Source organism: Hypanus sabinus, unplaced genomic scaffold, assembly GCF_030144855.1.
Source record: "Hypanus sabinus isolate sHypSab1 unplaced genomic scaffold, sHypSab1.hap1 scaffold_1403, whole genome shotgun sequence".
Classification (NCBI taxonomy): domain Eukaryota; kingdom Metazoa; phylum Chordata; class Chondrichthyes; order Myliobatiformes; family Dasyatidae; genus Hypanus; species Hypanus sabinus.
Genome location: NW_026779476.1, coordinates 61,663 through 83,295, shown reverse-complemented (window position 1 = coordinate 83,295; position 21,633 = coordinate 61,663). Strand labels below are relative to the sequence as shown.

General features: G+C 43.4%; 1 protein-coding gene across 1 annotated transcript; it reads left to right on the top strand.

Moving 5' to 3' along the window:
* Nucleotides 1-4,667: 4,667 nt before the first annotated feature.
* LOC132386944 (oocyte zinc finger protein XlCOF20-like) lies at nucleotides 4,668-11,791 on the top strand. The gene is made up of 2 exons (XM_059959301.1): nucleotides 4,668-4,721; nucleotides 6,906-11,791. Exon 2 carries the CDS (start codon nucleotides 7,313-7,315, stop codon nucleotides 7,892-7,894), a length of 582 nt encoding a protein of 193 aa, XP_059815284.1. The 5' UTR covers nucleotides 4,668-4,721; nucleotides 6,906-7,312; the 3' UTR covers nucleotides 7,895-11,791.
* Nucleotides 11,792-21,633: the final 9,842 nt, after the last annotated feature.

Here is a 21,633-nt window from a genome sequence, read left to right as displayed (position 1 = left end):
TTATATCTCTTGAGGGAGTTAGTCCTGCTTGTTCATCCTGTAATATAATTTCTGGATGGTTATTATATAACCATATAATAATTACAGCATGGAAACAGGCCATCTCGGCCCTTCTAGTCCGTGCTGAAAGCTTACTCTCACCTAATCCCACCGACCTGCACTCAGCCCATAACCCTCCATTCCTTTCCCGTCCATATACCTATCCATTTTTTAAAAAATATCGAACCTGCTTCTACCACTTCAACTGGTAGCTCCCCCACACAGCTACCACTCTCTGAGTAAAGAAGTTCCCACTTGTGTTACCTCTAAACTTTTGCCCCCTAACTCTCAAATCATGTCCTCTTGTTTGAATCTCCCCGACTCTCAATGGAAAAAGTCTATCCGCATCAACTTCATCTATCTCCATCATATTTTTAAATACCTCTATCAAGTCCCCACTCAAACTTCTACGCTCCAAAGAATAAAGACCTAACTTGTTCAACCTTTCTCTGTAACTTAGGTGCTGCAACCCACGTAACATTCTGGTAAATTTTCTCTGTACTCTATTATATTGACACCTTTCCTATAATTCGGTGAACAGAACTGTACACAGTACTCTGAATTCGGCTTGAACAATGCCTTGTGTATTTTTAACATTACATCCCAACTGCTATGCTCAATGCTCTGATTTATAAAGGCCAGCATACCAAAATCTTTCTTCACAACCCTATCCACATGAGATTCCACCTTCAGGGGACTATTCACCATCATTCTATTATCTATGCCCCACAGATCACTCTGTTCTACTGCATTCTTCAATGTCTTACTGTTTACTATGTATGTCCTATTTTGATTAGACCTACCAAAATGTTGCACCTCACACATCAGCATTAACCTCCATCTGACATCTTTCTGTCCACTCTTCTAACTGGCTTAATTCTCTCTGCAAGCTTTAAAAACCTGCTTCATTATCCACAACGCCACCTATCTTAGTATCATCTGCATACTTTCTAATCCAATTTACCGCCCCATCATCCAGATCATTAATGTATATAACAAACAACATTAGACCCAGTACAGATCCCAGAGGCACACCACTAGTCACCGGCCTCTAACCGGACAAACAGTTATCCACCATTACTCTCCCATCTAGCCACTGATAAATCCATTTTACTACTTCAAAATTAATACCTAACAATTGAACCTTCCTAACTAACCTTCCATGTGGAATCATGTCAAAGGCCTTACTGAAGTCCATATAGACAACATCCACTGCTTTATCCTTGTCAACTTTCCTAGTAACCACTTCAAAAAGTTCAATATGTTTTATCAAACATGACCTTCCACACACAAATCCATGTTGACTGTTCCTAAACAGACCCTGTCTAATCAGATAGTTATATATACCATATCTAAGAATATTTTCCATTAATTTACCCACCACTGATGTCAAACTTACAGGCCCATCATCGCTAGGTTTACTCTGAGATACCTTTTTAAACAATAGAACAACAAAACGCCAATTCTCTGGCACCATCCCCCTTTCAAATGACATTAGGAATATTTTTGTCAGAGTCCCTGCTATTTCTACACTAACTTCCCTCAAGGTTCTAGGAAGTATCCTATCAGGACCGGAGACTTGTCCACTTTTATATTCTTTAAAAGCTTTAGTACTTCCTCTTCGTTAATCATCTTAGTTTCCATAACTACCCTACTTGTTTCCCTTACCTTACACAATTCAATATAATTCTCCTAAGTGAATACTGATGAAAATAAAATTTTCAAAACCTCCCCCACTCCTTTTGGCTACACACATAGCTGTCCACTCTGATTCTCTAAGGGACCAATTTTGTCCCTCATTATCCTTTTGCTATTAACTTAACTGTAGAAACCCTCTGGATTCATTTTCACCTTACTTGCCAAAGCAGCCGCATATCCTCTTTTAGCTTTTCTAATTTATTTTTACATTTTTACATTCTTTATATTAGATTCTTTTTACATTCTTTATATTCCCCGAGCACCACAATTGCTCCATGCTGCCTATATTTATTATAGATCTCTCTCATTTTCCAAACCAAATTTCCAATATCCCTTGAAAACCATGGCCCTCTCAAACTTTTAACCTTTCCTTTCAACCTAATAGGAACATAAAGATTCTGTACCCTCAAAAATTCACCTTTAAATGACCTCCATTTCTCTATTATATCCTTCCCATTAACAAATTGTCCCAATCCACTCCTAAATCTTTTTGCATCTCCTGAAAGTTAGCCTTTCTCCGATCAAAAATCTCAACCCTGGTTCCAGTCCTATCCTTCTCCATAATTATTTTGGAACAAATGGTATTGTGATCACTGGACACTATGTGGTCCCCAACACATACCTCCGTCACCTGAGCTATCTCATTCCCAGCAGGAGATCCAACACTGCCACTTCTCTAGTTGGTATCTCTATGTATTGCCGCAAACAACTATCCTGCACACATTTTACAAACTCAAAACCATGCAGCCGTTTTACAGAATGGGCTTCCCAGTCTATGTGTGGAAAATTAAAATCTGCCACAATCACAACCTTGTGCTTACTACAAATAACTACTATCTCCTTACAAATTTGCTCATCCAATTCTCGCTCCCCATTAGGTGGTCTATAATACACCCCTATAAGTGTTACTACACCTTTCCCATTCCTTAATTCCACCCAAATAGTCCCCCTGGACGAGCCCTCTAATCTATCCAGTGAAAACACCTCCCTGATATTTTCTTGGACAAGCAATGCAATGCCTTCCCCTCTTGCCCCTCCGATTCTATCACACCTGAAGCAACGAAATCTAGGAATATTTAGTTGCCAATCACACCCCTTCTGCCAACATGTTTCACTAATAGCTACAACATCATATTTCCAGGTATCAATCCATGCTCTAACCTCATCCACCTTTCTTACAGTGCTCCTAGCATTAAAATAAATGCATTTAAGAAACTCTCCACCTCTTCCTCTCTGCTTATCCCTAACGGTGCACACAACTTTATTATCTTTTTGTTTTCCTTCTCCCCTACATCTTCGGTATGAACCCTCCTACATCAGGGAGGAAGTTCAAATCATATCTGTGTTAAATGTTTAACCATCCACAGTAACTGAAGGCAGCTGCAGGTTCACGAGGGACTGTTACTGTCAAATTCTGCAGTTTTTGCGGCTGCTCATCGCACCCAGGACTGAACCCTGGTCACTGAGCCTTGGAGGAGTCTGTAAGGCTGATGTTAGCCTTAAACTAGACTGGTGTTTAATATTGTGGATCTGTGAAAGATAAATCAGTTTTGTATCAAATCCCGTGTTTCAGGTACTTACTGTCTCCACTGCACTCACTATGGACGCTACAAAGTCCAGTCGGCCCATCTGGTTCCTGCCCATGTTTTTGTTCCATATCCGGATATCAAAATCTACCCCTGCCGTTCCCCTCTCACACTCCTTGAGGTGTCAGGTTGCAACTAGTCACCACTCCGTGGAATAGGAGATTTCCGTTGAATTTCACAGAATCATAGAAATCTATTTTCCTAAGCTCCATTTGCCTATCTCAGAGTCTCTTAAAAGACCCTATTGTATCCGCCTCTACCACCATTGCTGACAGTGCATTCCACACACACACACACACACCACTGTTTGCTTAAAAAAAACCTTAGCTCTGATATCTCCTCTGTACCTACTTCCAAGCAGTTTAAACCTATTCCCCCTCGTGTTAGCCGTTTCAGCCTGGGAAAAAGCCTCTGGCTATCCACACGACCAATGCCTCTCATCATCTTATACACCCGCATGATTTTCTCCAGTCTGAATAAGACGATGAGCTCACTGTGGTTTTGACATTCCCTCCCCCCTTTCCTCCCCATCTCTCCTCTCCCTCCTCTCCCTCCCCCTCCCTCCTCTACCCCTTCCCCTCTCCCTCCCTCCCTCCCTCCCCCTATGTGTTTCACGTCACTGACCCGCCTCACTCAGGCACTCAACGTGACACTCACAGTAAACGAATCTGCGGTCTCGTAACACAATGCACCTCTGAAGTCTGACAGCAGACCAGCGAGTGAATCTTCGATGGTGCAGAGTCAAAAAGCAGAGAGTTGCCAGATTGAATCAGGCTTTGGGGCTGCAAAAAGAGATGGGGTCCAGAGTTTACGAGGAGGAGGAATCAGACCAGCTGGATGTGGCTACAAAAGAAAGATTAGAAGCATTTGGAAACTGGTTGATCGAAAAAAAGGTGGTTAATTTCTGCAAAATACTGGTGGAAATCAACAGACAGCAATTGTGAAGAGGAATAAAAAGACAACGTTTACACCGAGCCCTTTCAGCATGCCTAGCCTGTGTACTCCGCTGCTTAGTTGCTGCTTGAACTGCAGAGTTCCTCCAGCATTTTGTGTGTGTGCGTCTCTGTATTCCCAGCAACTGCAGAATCTCCTGTGTTTTATAACTGCATTTTACTTTGGCATTAGATACGCGTTGATATTGAGTATATTGCTTATGGGAGCCGCTTTCTGCGTTAAAACAGCTGCAGATTTTTCGATACACACGAAAAAAATAAGGTATGGACCTTGAACCGGTAACTGCACAAATATTTAATGGCACCGTGATTACCCATAGGGCCATGAGTTAAAAATTTCGCCGTCGTTGAGGCACCGATGAAATGCGCAGGCGTCAGGCTGAGGACGTCCCCGAGTGTCACGCATGCGCATAGTACACTGAAGGCTTGAAAATGTCGGATTGAGGTAAGAGTGATTCTCCGTGTTTTTCTCTGAAACACCGACTTCAGAACGATTCCTGTGAAACCTGGACATCACAGTCCGCAATCCCGGGACAGTCCTGCTCTCTTCCCTCTCTCTCAGCCTCACGATCCGTACACGGGCCCCGGGGAGCTCCCGGCTGATGTGGGAATGGGAACCGATGGATCTCTCAGACACAGCTGAGCTCCAGCTATCTAAATGCAAGGATGAGGAACTGGGAGAAAGGGAACAAAATCTTTTACATCACCAGTTGAGAAATTCACCTTTCGTCACTGGGTAAAAAAATGCACAGTACAAGATTTATGTGCACACTGGTGATTACAAATTAGAGGGGACATTGGTGTGGAGAACTCCAGTGTCCCTGACACCCTCACCTACAAGATGTGCACCCAGCTGCACTTTGAGGAATTGGAGCTGAAAATGGATGAATTTTGGATCATTCACCAGTTGGAGGGGGTGATAGATATGACATGAAGAGAGGTGAGTTACACCTAAGGTGCAGGACACAGGAAACTGGTTGAGAGACATGAAGGGGAATGAAGTTAAATAGCCATCGCAGAGTACTCTTGTTGCCATCTCACACAACTGCCAGGTGGGCCGCTTTACAAACTGTTGGGGAGGGAGGGATTACCTGGCAGAGGAAAGTCAAACGGGTGATAGGGGATTCGTTAGTTAGGAGAACAGAACAGAGGGGATGAAAGGTCAGTTTTGATGGTGTCAAAAGGACCTGACAAGTGTGGTTTGGGATAGGCCGTTTTCTGGCAAAGGAGTACTTGGTAAGCGGGAGGCCTTCAGAAGAGACATTTTTGAGAGTGTAGAGTTTGTATGTTGACAGGTAACTGGTGCAGGGAACCTTGGTTTTCAAGAGATATTGAGGCCCCCGATATTTTGTTCCTCTAAATGCCTCAGATTGTTGGGTGCTACCAAGACTCATTAATGACAACAGTAGCATAATTCCACCCTCGAGCTCATCAGACTTATTTTTAGTCGTCTTCTGTTGGTTTCTAAAAGCTTCCAATAGTTTTTGCTCTTTTGAATGCCCTCTCTTTGGCTTTTATGTTGGTTTTGGCTTCTCATTTCAGCCACAGTTGTGTCTTCCTGCCTTTACAATGCTTCCACTTCATTGGGATGTATCGATCACTCAGCTCCTGAATTCTCCCAGAAACTCCAGCCATTGCTGCTCCGTTGTCTCTCCTACCTTTTCCCTTCCAAACAAGTTTGGCCAGCTTCTCTGTCACAGAAACATGGAGAAGTTCAGTACGGAAACAGGCTATTTGCCCAATCCAGTCAATGCCAAACAAACATTTAAACTGTCTAATGCAACTAACTGCACCGGGACCATCGCCCACCATACCCCTACCATCCAGGCTCCCATCCAAACTTCGTTTAAATGGTGAAACCGAACTCATATTCACCACTTGTGCTGGCATCTCACTGCATGCTCTCACGACCATTTCAGTAAAGAGCTTTTCCAAATGTTCCCATTAAATTTTCACTTCCCCGCTTACCCATGACCTATGGTTGTCATCGCACCCATCCTCAGTGGAAAAAGCTGCTTACCTGTACCCTATCTATACTGTCATAATGTTGTCTATTCCCAACAAATCCTCAAAGAAATGTATAATATCTTTGTTTATGTTTCAAGCCTTTTTCAGATGTATAGGATGATGAGGGACACTGATCGTGTGGATCGCCAGAGGTTTTTACCCCAGGGCTCAAATGGCTAACGTGAGGGGGTATAGTTTTAAGGTGCTTGAAAGTTGATATGGAGGGGATGTCAGGGGTAACTTTATTTACACTGAGAGTTGTGGGTGCATGGAATGGATTGCAGGCTATTTGTGTGAGAGTGTTTCAGTTACTGTGGGGCCAGGCACCCATGCAGCTCAGCAGGAGCCGGGAATAATACCAATGGAGAGAGTCAAACTGAGCCAGGTCACAGATTGGAGACGGCAGAAATGCCCCATTCTTATAGAGACAGGAAGAGCATCGGAGAGTTTGATGGTCATTCCAGATACCAGCACTCTGCCCAGTCAGGAGGTGATTTCTCTCTCCAACTTGGGTTAAAATTCACTGTAACAGTGTGATGCCAGCTCACACCTTGACACTCAAGTAATCTCATTTGAAATGTTGTCCTATATCCATTGATGGATTTTGTAAATCTTTTTACAGGTTAAAAATGGCAAGGAATTTGACTACGGGAATCTCGAACACAACACAGCAGTTTTGCTGTCTCTGTCCAGATATTTAAGAAGTGGAGCGAGGGATTCAATCGACCGTCCTTCCTACTCAGACTGTGGGGAGGGATTCACTCGATCATCTGACCAACTGGCATGACCGTTAGTTTACATGGAGGGGAGCCCATTCATCTTCTCAGACAGTGGGAATGAATTCACTCGGTCATCTCAACTAAAGGTACATCAGCGAGTTCACACTGGGCAAGGCCATTCACCTGTCCTGTGAGTGAGAAGGGATTCAGTTGGTCTTCCCACCTGTGGACACACCAGTCAGTTCACACTGGGCAGAGGCTGGTCATCTGAGGAATTTGTGGGGAAGGATTCACTCGGTCATCTGACCTAATGGCTCACCAGCGAGTTCACACTCGGGAGCGGCCATTCACCTGCTCGGACTGTGGGAAACGATTCACTCAGTCATCTCAGTTACTGAGACACCAGTCAGTTCACACTGGGGACAGGCCATTCAGCTGCTCAGACTGTGGGAAAGGATTCATTTCATCATATCAGTTACTGAGACACCAGTCAGTTCACACCGGAGTGTGGCTGTTCACCTGCTCAGACTGTGGGAAGCGATTCACTGAATTATCTCGACTGAAGATACATCAGCGAGTTCACTCCGGAGAGAGGCCATTCAACTGCTCAGACTGTGGGAAGGGATTCGCTCAGTCATCTCAACTGAAGGTACACCAAAGAATTCACACTGGGGAGAAGCCGTTCACCTGTTCGGACTGTGGCAAGGCATTCACTTCATCAGCTCACTTACTGAGACACCAGTCAGTTCACACTGGGGAGAGGCCATTCACCTGCTCAGACTGTGGGAAAGGATTCACTTCGTCATATAAGTTACTGAAACACCAGTCAGTTCACACCAGAGAGTGGCCATTCATACTGCGGGAAGGGATTCTCCGAATTACCTCAACTTAAGGTACATCAGCGAGTTCACACCAGAGAGAGGCCATTCACCTGCTCAGACTGTGGGAAGGGATTTGCTTCGTCATCCCATCTGAAGATACATCAGCGAGTTCACACTGGAGAGAGGCCGTTCACCTGCTCAGACTGTGGGAAAGGATTCACTCAGACATCTCAACTGAAGGCACACCAGGGAGTTCACACCGGAGAGTGGGCAATCACCTGCTCGGACTGTGGGAAGGGATTTACTTGCTCATCCCATCTGAAGGTACATCAGCGAGTTCACACTGGAGAGAGGCCGTTCACCTGCTCAGACTGTGGGAAAGGATTCACTCAGTCATCCATCCTAAAGGCACACCAGCGACTTCACACTGGGTAGAGACCGATCTGCTCAGACTTTGGGAAAAGATTCTCTCAGCCAAATCAACAAGTGTGCATCACTGAGTTCACACTGGGGAGAGGCCATTCACCGGTTGTGAATGTAGGAAGCGATTCACTCAGTCATCTAATCTTATGTAGCTCTCAGTTCTGCTGGCAGCTTAACAGAGGGGGTTATAGCCTGCCCACCCCAGTCTGGCCAAACTGAAGAATCTCGTTTGGGTGGATAGTGAGTGATGTGTCCCCTTTCTGTGAACTGTCTCTTTAAAATGCAAAGAGAACCGAGACTGACTTTGGACACGCTGTTAGATTTCTACAGAAGTGCTGGGTTGCTATGGTGACCAGCTAATGTTTATGTTCTGTGTGGTTAAGCAAGGTCAGAATGATCCTCTACCGACACAGAACAAGCAAGCGACTTCTTACAGAGAGAGGGGGCGGAGCTACGTGATGGACAGATGGTGTTCAGCACAACGGTATTTAAACACACGTAACTGCTTTTCTCGCAGGACACGCAGACGCTCAAAGGCTAGTGATGAAAGTTTCTGCTAGTTGGACATTCTTGTACCCACAAGGGTGGGATTTGAGGATTGATAAAGAAGAATCGATCTGTGGCTGTTAGTGCGTGTAAGAGCGACCCTGTGGGATCTACCGGTGAGTCTAACCCTTGCCTGGGTTGGTAGACTTTCTCTTGAAGAAGGTGCTCTTGAGTTGGTCACGTCTGGCTAACTTGGAAGATTTGATGGGCATTGGAAAAGGTCGACAACACCTGTTTACTTGGATTACATCTCCCTCACCCTCGCCCTCTCCTTCCCTCCCTCCATCCCCGTCCAATCTTGTGAACTAAATTGAATCTACCACATCATCGTAAGACTGGCGGTGAAGACCCGAGGGGCAGAATGGTCGACTTCTGCACCTATTTCCTATTGTCTATTGACTATATCGTTTACCACCTAGGTTTTGGATTTTATATACAGGTGGCTCCCGTTTTTCGGACGTTTGCTTTACAACAGCTCATTGTTATGAAAGACCTACGTTAGTACCTGTTTTTTCTAACCAAATAGGATTTTCGCTTTTACGATAAAGATGATGCCAGCTTTATATGTGAGTTTACCCCGAGAAAGACTACCGTGACCGTGAAGCCTTGTGCGGCAGTTGTGTATGCATGCGTGCACGTGCCGATTTTTTTTTCTCTCCAAATCAATTTCAGTTCACTATCTTCTGGATTTTCAGTGAAACTACACCGTACATACAATATTTCTACTTTATATAGTGTGTATACTTATCATTCCTACTTTTACTATAGGTTAGTGTTATTTTAGGTTTTATGTGCTATTTGGTATGATTTGGTGGGTTATTCTTTGGGCCTGGGAACATCCACAATCTTTTCCCATTTAAATTAATGGTGATTGCTTCTTCGCTTCATGACATTTCGGCTTACAAATGGTTTCATAGGAACGCTCTAGCTTTAGATACAGGGGGAAACCTGTATTTACACCTATATATGCATAACATTGCTAACCCTTGGATTATCTGGTTTAAGTTCACTATTATTAGTAGTTACCACTAAAATAGTGTTTGTTCACTGCAAAACCCTACTCCCAAGTGTGTTCAATTGTTGCTGGTAGTTTTATAGGTTTGCGTCTGTGTGAAACCTGAAGTAACAAATGGTACATAATATGTGATTACACTATTAAGATTTATAATTCTTACTTTGAATAAAGGGTCAGTAAAGAAAACAAAAAAAAAGAAAAAGGGCCCACTCTCTCCATTCAAGTCTTCTCATCTCTCCCCAGCAAAAGGCCATGAAAATCTCTCTTCCAGACTCACAAGGAAGAACATTTCTGTCATTGGATAGCCTCGCACTCCAAAACCCTGTCATCTCTAGTTGTAACCTATACATTGCTGCTGCAGAGAAACCATTACCTCAGCAGTGAAACATTACAGAGAGGCCATTACATCAGCAATTGAATCCTTACAGTGTGTTACACTTGTGACACACTACCGGGTTCAAACTGGGGAGAAAGTTTCAATGAGCTGCATGCTGGATATTAGTCTATCACCATTGCTGAATGCAATTTTGGGAGTGACTGTCGGTGCTGAACTCTGCAATTATTGCTGCTGCTCACCACACCCAGTTCTGCACCATGGTCACTGGGCATTGGAGGAGTTTTTTTCTGCTGCACATTCACCTTTAATGGAACTGCAGTTTAATATTCTGGATCTGAGACAAATAAACCAGTTCTATTTTAAACTCTGTCTTCCACCTACTAAATCTGCCTCAGCTATTCAATCGTTTCTCTCTAATTATGATATCTCTGATACATGGTGTTTCCTTCATCCTACTGAGAGAGATTATTCTTTTTTTTCACATGTTCACCATACCTTTACTAGAATTGACTACTTCTTACTCGACAATCAACTCATTCCATTTGTCTATTCTTGTGATTATCAGAGTATACTGATTTCTGACCATGCCCCAATTACTCTGTCCTTAAATTTTCCTGGCCTTCCTCAGAGGAATAAACACTGGCGGTTTGATAAGACTTTACTATTGGATGATGATTTTCTAAAATTTATCAAAGATCAGATAACCTTTTATTTTAACACCAATACATCACCTGAAGTGTCATCCCAGATTGTCTGGGATGCCATGAAAGCGTATCTGAGGGGTCAAATAATCTCCTATACAGCAATTCTTAATAGAAAGTCCTGTGCAGATTGATTATACCTCATTAATCAGATTAAAGAGTTGAATCAACTCTATGCGCAAACTAAGAATCTTGAACTATACAAGAAACGTGTAGAACTTCAAACTAAATTTAATCTTCTGTCCACTCAATCTGTCGAACGCCAACTTCTTGAAAGTAAGAGTGGTTTTTATATTCATGGTGACAAATCTGGTAAATTTCTAGCCAATCAGCTGAGGCATTCCAAAGCCAAGCAACATATTACAAAGATCCGGAAGGAGAATGGAGACCTTATATCGGATCACTTAGAAATCAATGACGCATTTAAAAAATTCTATTCTCGACTTTATTCCTCTGAATCATTAAATGACAATATCTCTATCGATCATTTTTTAAATAATCTGAATATTCCTTCACTTTCATCTGATTTTAAAGCCAAACTTAATGCACCTATATCATTAGAAGAAATATCTTCTGCAATTTCTGCATTGTCCTCAGGGAAATCTCCAGGACCTGATGGGTTCCCCATAGAATTTTATAAATCATTCTCTTCACTTCTCTCCCCTCAGTTACTTTCAGTATTATCTGACTCGTTTAACTACAGCAAATTGCCACCCTCTTTCAATGAGGCTTCTATTATTCTTTTATTTAGAAAGGGTAAAGACACAACAGAGTGTTCCTCGTATAGGCCGTTTTCATTGCTTAATGTTGATGTTAAAATCTTGGCCAAAGTTTTGGCATAGATTAGAAACTTATTCCCTCTATTGTTTCTGATGATCAAACTGGTTTTATTAAAAACCGTCTTCCTTTTTTTTTAACATTCGGCGTTTATTTAACATTTTATATTCACCTCCAACTGGGATTCCTGAATGTGTTATTTCCCTTGATGCGGAGAAAGCATTTGATCGTATAGAGTGGAACTACCATTTTGCAGTTTTAGAAAAAATTTGACTTCGGTCAAAGTTTTATCTCTTGGATCAAATTGCTGTATTTGTGTCCGACTGCCTCTGTTTTAACAAAATCTCAGAAATCCCAGTTATTTAACCTCAAACGTGGCACCCGTCAGGGATGGATGCCCTTTAAGTCCCTTTCTCTTTGATTTGGCTATAGAACCTTTGGCGATAGCTTTTCGAAATTGTCCTGAACTGACCGGGATTTGGAGATGGGGTGTTGAGCATAAAGTTTCTCTTTATGTTGATGACTTATTACTTTTTCTTTCAAATCGGTCTACATCCTTACCTCCAATGTTTTCACTTCTTGACCAGTTTAGCCAGTTCTCTGGATATAAACTTAATTTACATAAGAGCGAACTTTCCCCAATTAATAAAAAAGCACAAGAATTAACATTTCGTGATCTCCCCTTTAAAGTAGTCCACGATCAATTTACTTATCTTGGGATTATATTCACAAGGAAGTTTAAAGATCTCTTTCGTGAAAATTTTGCCAATCTTTCATATACTATAAAACAGAGTCTGTTACATTGGTCACCTCTATCTATGTCTTTGGTAGGTCGTATTAATGTTGTTAAAATGTATGTTCTCCCTAAACTTTTATATTTATTTCAATCAATCCCAATTTTTATTCCTAAATCCTTATTTGATTCCTTAGACTCTGTTATTTTGACATATCTGTGGAAGAATAAGCGCTCTAGAATTAACAAAGTTTATCTCCAAAAATCTAAAGAAGATGGTGGCATGGCTTTACCTAACTTTTGTTTATATTATTGGGCAGCCAATATATGTTGTGCTACCTTCTGGTCTTTTTTCCATGGCCAACCCGAGTGCCCTAAATAGGTGGCAATGGAGTTGAGCTCCACTGAAGAATTATCTATCTCTGCATTTCTCGGCACCGTACTCCCTAGTAGTTTGTCCAGATTAATAGTTAATCCTCTTGTCAGACACACTTTGCGTATATGGGCTCGGTTTAGGAAACTTTATGGGTTCCATGGTATTTCCTTTTCTAGCCCTATCTTACATAATCACCTTTTTTTTTTTACCTACTGCATATGACTCAGCCTTCCATGATTGGTATAGGAAGGGCATTAGACATTTTGAAGATTTTTTTATTGATAATCGCTTTGCCTCTTTTCAACAGCTCTCTGCTAAGTTTAATCTGCCTAATGCTCATTTTTTTAGATATCTCCAAATTAGACACTTTATTACTCCTTTAATCCCTAACTTCCCTGAAATGCCTGAGAAAAATGTTATGGACTTATTTCTTTCTATTAATCCACTAGGTAAAGTTTTAATATCATTTATTCGTGATAAATTAGCAGCCCTACGACGTGCCCTTGTGGATAAACTTAAAATGGCATGGGAGGATGATTTAAATACCTCTTTATCCGATGAGACTTGGAACTCGAATCTCAAATCGGTTAACCCAACCTCGCTGTGTGCTCGCCATTGCCTTTTATAGTTTAAGATTGTTCATAGAGCCCATATGTCTAAATCCAAATGATCTCGGTTTTACTGTAACATCAGTCCGCTTTGTGATAAATGCAAAAGGGGCGAGGCCTCTCTCATTCATATGTAATGGCTTTGTCCTAGCTGGAGAAATTTTGGAAAGATGTCTTCATAACATTATCGTATATTCAGAATCACCACCTAGAACCTAACCCTTTAATTGCTTTGTTTGGTTTCGGGGGTGAGACAGATTTACGTCTGAGTTTGACTCAGTGTCGAATATTATCTTTTGCCTCTCTCCTGGCTAGGCGTTTAATCTTCCTTAGATGGAGAGATGTTGCCCCGCCCACACATGCTCAATGGCTTAACGATATCATGGCCTGCTTAGACCTTGAAAAAAATCATTATTCAGTCCTTAATTCGGATTTAAAGTTCCATAAGGTCTGGGGACCTTTTATTGAGTACTTTCATAACCTTCCTCTTGACTAAGGTTTTTTTTCGGTCCCTTGCTTTCAGCTCCTTTTTTTTGGTAGTAGGCATTAATACCTTCTATTGCTAAGTGTATTCACAGTTCGGGGGTTTGATTGTCCTGATTTATATTCTCTATATTGTGTTGTGGTTGGTCTGGAGTTTTTTTTTTGTTGCGGGGCTTGGGGAGGACACTAATTTTACATGTCTTCAATTTGGCTGCTTTCTCAATTATCTTTCTTCGTATCATATTATTATTGTATGTTTATTTTTGCACTGTATCAATGTTCTTCATTTTGATCCGGGCTTTTTTTTATCTGTAGCTATGTAGAAAATGTATAAAAAAACTAATAAAAAAAAACTGTGTTTGGTACTTAGTGAATTTATAACACAACTGGTGTACTCAGGCCTGCTGAACCCGGCCAGTGAATCTGTTCCACATCCGTCCATCTGAATCCTCCCCTGTCGTTTCCCTTGAATTCTCTGCAGACTGAGGAAGTCGAGATGACTGCAGTTCTAATCTCTGGGCTGATGAAGAATGACATTGTTCGTTAACCTCCTTAATCACAACTCATTTCCACATTATGACTCATTTTCCCTGCTTTTAAAGGGTTGTTGGAAACGCCACTGTCCTCTAAAGACTTAAATTGGAATGGGAACCCATAAGTTGGATGTTCGAAGGAGCAGGGTCAGAAACCAGAGGTGGGTCTGCACAGGGCAGAGTTTGGGACTCTGGGCGATGGATGGACTAAGAACGTATGATGAGGAAAAAGGACTCAACAGTGGGGCATGGCAATGGATGACAGAGTAGCAACATTTGGGCGCTAATTGGCAGACGAAATAACTTGGTTACCTGACTGACGAAAAATGCCTGTGGTGAGGGGCCCCATTGGTCGAAGCACATGTGTGTGTTGAGAATGGTTATACCTACTGCTTGTTTATCCTGTAATATTATATCTGAATGGTTATTTGAGATGATCCTATCTGAAACAATGTATTGATTATCATATAAATTGTGAGATTATGTCCTTAACTGAATCAGGCTTGAAGTCATTGTGCCTTAATGAAGTTACCGTGGTCATTCATCAGTTTGTGTTTTAAAGCAAGATTTTGGTGAATGATTTTTGCCACTTGATTTTACCTGCATAAGTAATCAGATTGAGTTCAACTACTGCAGGATCCTGGAATGTGTTGGATTGTGTCTGGATTCTCGTGGCATTTTCTGCGTTTAGTGTCTTGTTTGCTTGTATTGCATGTATTTCAGATTTTTTTCTTTTTCTTAAACACCTTGTCCTGTATTTCCGCAAGGAACTCCTCTGTTTCTGGGAAGAGATCTCCAACTCTCAGTCAGGTGCTCGGTGCTTCCTTGTCACCATCTAGTCTGCTCAGATCGTTGGGATGTCTCCCGTGGAGGGGTCATGCTCATTCCACTGGTTCATGTTTTCTTCCAGAGTGATGATTCATTTTTCTGAGTTGACCTCTCATTTAAGTTTTCTGCTCTGTATTTCTTATCACGATTGCATATACACACATGGAGTGCTGAATCCAGTTCATTTTTGATGAAAATACATATAACTAGAAGTTTAATCTGACTGTTGTGTGATTTCGTTTTATTTCATGTGTGTTATTTCTCTTCCTGCTCCTGTCCAAGGTAGTGTTAATCTAAGTGGGTTTGAGTGTAAATGGTCTTTTCTAAAGCTTTCTTAAGTTCTTGTTTATCATTCTAATTTTTACTGATTGAAATGGGACAATGATATTTTTATTTAAAAAAATTCAATGTCGGTATTGATGAAAATGTTTATTGCCTGTATTGTATTTGTTAATTATTGAGCTCTATTTGGTAGTTTTTTTAAAGCCTTGGACTAAATTTTGTCAAAGGTTTTCCCTATTCCGCACTACTTTCTATTTTCTTTGGTTGTTGATATTCCAGATACGTGGCTATCAAGAGTCCCGGTGAAGGGTCTTGACCTGAAATGTTGATTCCCATCCATAGATGCTGCCTGACATGCTGAGCTCCTCCAGCACTTTGTGTGTAGTTCTCTAGATTTCTACCATCTGCAGGTCCTCTTGTTTCCCAGATACTTATGTTTCTTGAAAGAACAAGCCAGGAACAAGCGAGTAGTGGGGTTGTGTGGCTCTGTTGGTGAAATATTAAATAAAATCATTAGAAAGAGGTAGTAAAGGGTTGGAAGGTGTAGAATCTGTGGGTAGCATTAAGGAACAGCAAATGTTAAGAAAAACCCTGATGGGAATTTTGCAGAGACTTCCAAACAATAGTAAGAATGAGGTCCCCAAATTACAATGGGAAATAGAAAATGTGTGCCATACGGGCGATGTTACCAGAGTCATGGGGGATTGTCATTCAGGTGATTAGGAAAATTAGGATGCTATTGGTCTCAAGAGGAGGAATTCCTGGAATGCCTACGAGATGGGTTTTTTTTTAGAGCAGCTCGTGGTTGAGCCCGCTTGGGGATCAGATATACTGGATTATTGTAATGAACTGGAATTAATTAGGTCACTTAAGTCCAAAGAACCCTTAGGGGTAAGTGTTCTTAATATGATAAAATTCACCCCGACATTAGAGAAGGAGAAGCTAAAGTCAGATATGGAATAAAGAGAATTAGAGAGGCATGAGATTAAAAATTGGTCAAAATTGATTTTAAAAGAACATGGGCAGGGACGAAAACAGAACAGCAATGGCTGGAATTTCTGGAAGCAATTTGGAAGGAACAGGATATATACAGGGGCATGCAAAAGTTTGGGCACCCCGGTCAAAATTTCTATTCCTGTGAATAGCTAAGGGAGTAAAAGATGACCTGATTACAAAAAGCATAAAGTTAAAGATGACTCATTTCTTTAATATTTTAAGCAAGATTACACTTTTAGTTCCATCTTTTACAATCTCAAAATAATAAACAAGGAAAAAGGCCGGAAGCAAAAGTTTGTGGGCCCTGCATTGTCAGTACTGAGTGACACCCCCTTTGGCAAGTATCACAGCTTGTAAACATTTTCTGTAGCCAGCCAAGAGTCTTTCGGTTCTTGTTTGGGTAAATGTCTGGGTTCAGTCATAAGTAGCAAAGTACTGACTGTGGAAATTACAAATCAGATATTATTAGAGTCACAGAGAGCAGCAGCACTGAAACAGGCCACTCGGCCCTTCTAGTCCATGCCGACCTGTTTTTGTTGTTACTGCCCAGTTCCATCTACCTGCACCACAGCCTCCATACACCTCCCATCCACGTGCTCACACAAATTCCCTTTTAGTGTCTAAAGCAAACCCACATCCTCCATTTCCACTGGCAGCTCATTCCACACTCTCACCAACCTCTGAGTGAAGAATTCCCCTTCAGACTCCCCGAAAATAATTCACTTTCACCCTGAACGAATGTCCAATGTCAGGGTGAGAGGGAGGACGGGGCAGAGAGGGAAGACAATAAAGGGAGGGGGAGGTCAAATGCAGAGAGGGAAACAGAGCAGAGAGATTATACTGAATATATTTCAGAAAAAGTAATTGAACTTGCTGCAAACCTACTCTCCATATCCTGTACATTCTTAACCAAATTATTGATCTAGATGACAATAATGGTTGATGTTCAAAGTAAATGTTATTTATCAGAGTGCATATATGTCACCACGTACAACCCTGAGATTGTTTTTCCTACAGGAACGCTTAGCAAATCTATAGAATAGTAACAGGAGCAATGAAAGATCAAGTGGAGCATCGAATTCAACAAACTGTGCAAATGCAAATATCATTAAATATCAATGAATAATGAGCGCAATGTGGTGTAACCCTGGGGAACCTCACTAAACCCAGGCCTCGAGTCCAATAAACAGCCTCCCACCATCACTCTCTGCTTCCTACCATCAAAACAACTGTGCATCCAGTGAGCCAGCTCTCCCTGGATCCCGTGTGATCTGACTTTCCACAGCAACTTACCATGTGAACCTTAACAAAGGCCTCACTGATGCCCAAATAGGCCACGATGCTGGGACAGAGGTTTCACAGATAAAAGGGCATGGATTGAAGCAGAGGATGAGCAGGTTTAGCGGGATCTGAGGAGGAGATTTTTCACTCAGACGGCAGCTGAAATCTGGAACTCTCTGTCCGAGGTGGTGGTGAAGGCAGGTCCCTTCACAACATTTACGAAGTGGATGAGCATTGAAACTGCCGAGATACAGTCGGCTATAAACCAAGTGCTGATGAATGGGACCAGTGTAGACAGTGAGTGGATGGTCAGAACAGGTATGGCCGGCCAAAGGCCTGTTTCCGTGCTGTGTGATCCACCACTCCGGACATGCTAAATTAACGATAGGGACACCGCAAGGCATTGATTTCAAAACTCCACGCCCCTCTCCAACCTGAAATAAACCAGACTGCACCCCTTTGTCACCACTGTGAGTATCTGTTTCTGTCAAAGTAATATACAAATTGATCACTTCTGCTAAACAACTGGCAATTGATGAAGTTCCTGTGTCTTCTTCCATTAATGTTGCTGCCTTACAGCAAAACTAACCCTCTCACTGCGGCAGAATCAGTGATTAAATCCGGCCCCAAACATCGTGATTTCATCCCTGCACATTGTAACTTGAACCATCTCACTGACGGTATGATGGAAAAACAGCCCCTGCCCTCTGCACGTGTGATCACATCTCCCCTGCCTCTGACAATTCAAATACCCTCAGAATGGTTTTCTGATTCAGTCTGAAGGTTATGGTACATTCAGCTCATCATCTGACCTGAAAAATCATGTCTTCCCACAGCTGGTTCCACCTGTTGGTGTGTCCTCTTTCCTCCTCCTCCAGGGAAGCTGCATCTCTGCACAAACTCCTCACTTGAGACGACTGTCTATACCCGTGACACAGGAAATCACATCACTGTCACTCTCCTGATACCGTGTCTGACCTGCTCACCTCCGGGTCTCCTCCCTCAACAAGCTTCTTCCTCAGTCACCGTCTGTGAGATTATATAAAAACACTATTACTGTAAAACGATCTATCAGACAGCTCCTGCACCCCTCCACCCCGGACGATGGTTTGCTGGTTAAAACACTTTTTCCTCACCCCTTCCCTATCCCCTTTCCCTTTGCAAACTCCAGATATGCCAGCTGATCCGAATCCACAGTGAGGACATTTATATCTCACAGGAGGATATAGAAACCCGTGTTGTTCTCTGATACAGAGATCACTGACACCCCACCGCCATCACAATCTGTACCAACAGCCCATGACGGTGACAGCTCTTCCAGACACTGGGGCTTTGTAACAAACATAATGTTAACAGCAAGATTAGACAACAATTCATTTGAAGAGAGCATTGCTGCTTCCTGAAAGAACACGCGAGCGTCCGATACAACGGAGCAGATCCTCCCCTGTTTACAACTTTATTTGAACCGGGTCACGGAACGTCCGATCATCCCACTTTCTCACAACATCAGCCCCACACCCATCCCCCACCCGACTACAGTCCACCTATAACCTCTACCCACACACACACACAGATCCCCTTCACCCTAAACCCCACCGAGCCCGGGAACCACAACTAACTGATCCCACAGCCCGGGCTCGGGCGCAAAGCTAAAACCGGGGCTGCGGGATCGGAGAGCCCGGAGCCTCCAGCCGTCCGGCAGAGCTCGTTCCCGGTACTTTTCATAGAAACATGGAAAACCTACAGCACAATACAGGCCCTTCGGCCCACAAAGTTGTGATTCCACACCAACCGGCCCCCGTTTTCCACAAACCCGAGATCAGACCCTTCTTCACGGACGCCTGGACAGAATAATAGCTACGGTCGGCACTCTGCTTGCGTTTAGCAGGAGCTTCTGGGCTGCACCAGCCGTGGCCGGAGGTCCCAGTGGCCGGAGGCGGGAGGGACAACGAAGAGGTAGATCGCAAACGTGACAAAGTCTGCAGATGCTGGAAATCCAAAGCATCACAAACAAAATGCTGGCGGAACTCAGCAGGTCGGGCAACATCTATCGAAAAGAATCAACAGTCAACGTTTCCAGTTGAACCCTCCTGCGTTAGTGATCCTGGAGCCTGAGGCACAAGTTGGGCTGACACGGTGGAATGGAAATCGGAATGAAAATGTTTGTGCACTGGGAAGTCCCGATCGGAGCGGATGGTTCAACGGTTAGTTTATTCTCAAAGCAGTATTCCATAACCAGCGCTTTGTTTTTTCTTCTCCAGAGAACCACGAAACAATGAAAGCATGAAAGTCGGTCAGAGAGAAAAAAAATGGAACTCCCTCCCCACCCCCCGTATCAAAAAGGACGGCATCCTGATTATCAACCCCAAAAAACCCACCACTCCCGCACAAAAGGGAAGAAAAATATTGACACCCGTTAAAAAATATTCCTACCCGGCACAACTGCGGAGGAGCCGGTGTCACCAGTGTAGAGGCGGCCGCATCGGGAGCAGCGGACACAACAGGCGACCCCGGAAAATTCACAGGTGTTGTGTCGCCTCACCTGGAAGGATGTTTGTACAACGGGTAGAGTTCGGCCGTCCGGCCCTTTCACTGTGACACCCCGAACTCCACATCAAATCCGTCCAAACGGATCTGGGTGAACTTTAATGACCAATAAATATAATTCTTCTCAGCGATCAGCTGTATGAATGATCCCCTGACTCTGAGAGGAGGGGATATCTATGGTCCGCACTGTCAGGGTGTTGAGTTTACCAGGAGACAAAGACTGCAGGGACGAGAGGTTTTCTGTTGACTAATACACTGTGTGTGGACCCCGCTGGCAATTCTGGTGTTGTGACCCGAATCGAGACAAACACCACGCTGCCCACTCCACCAACAACACGGCAGAGCCGGACACATAACAGGGGACTTTCCATCCCACAACACTGGAGTCAGTGATGAAACCCGTGATTAATGTTGTTGTCCCACTGAAATCATAAGAAACTTCCATTACGGTGCTATTAAATACCGGCGCTCCGCCACAGATGACATCACACCCCCACGAGCCTGACGTCACACATGGGCTCCCCGCACCGGGATCTGCCGTCACGCGCGTGGTGTCTTACATCACCCACGCGCTGCTGTGCTCGAGGTTTATCGGTTTAACGGCTGAGCTACCAATCGCGTGACTATCCCCTCCCCCTCCGCTGAAAACCAATGCCTCAGGCGCTGCGCTCTTCGTATTGGTGCGCAGGAATATCAATCAGTGGTTACACCCAATAGCGGAAGCGGAGCAGTGTAGAGGGCTTTACCCCCTCTAAATCCATCACCCGCTCTCGCACAAACTCTGAATCAGAGCGGAACAAATCTTAAAGTAAATGTCCCATTTTTAGATTTATTTCCATTTCCCCCTGATGGAAGTTGGGACTTTTGTGAAGCGTCAACTGCGGCCAGGTATTGCTGAGAACTAGGAGAAGACCACTCGGCCCGTCGGTTTGATGCCGGTTCCCCGGGGAGGGAGAGAGAGAAGGGATTTTATTGGAAGGATGAAGATGGTGAGAGAGGGGGCGGACAGGATGTTTGTCCCGGTGGGGACAGGAGGGGCTCATCTGTGGAAATGTCTGAGCCCACGGTGGTGTCGAGCAGAGGGATTCACCACACTGGGGGAAACACCGGCAGACTGTTGACCTGCAAGCGGGGCCTATCGTTCGGGCAAAGTGACAATTATTTGTACTTTGTTGAGATTGTACCTGGGATATGGTGTCATAACCCGTTCCCCATACTGACACGGGTTATACAGACCAAAGAACAAACTGCCGGAGGAACTCAGTGGGTCGGGCAGCATCTGTAGAGGGAAATGGACCGTCAACATTTCTGGCCGAGACCCTCCCTCTGGACTGAGAGTGGACG

What these genes read in the sequence shown, in the direction of transcription:
- LOC132386944 (XM_059959301.1), top strand. Translation starts at nt 7,313, where the DNA reads ATGGCTCACCAGCGAGTTCACACTCGGGAGCGGCCATTCACCTGCTCG.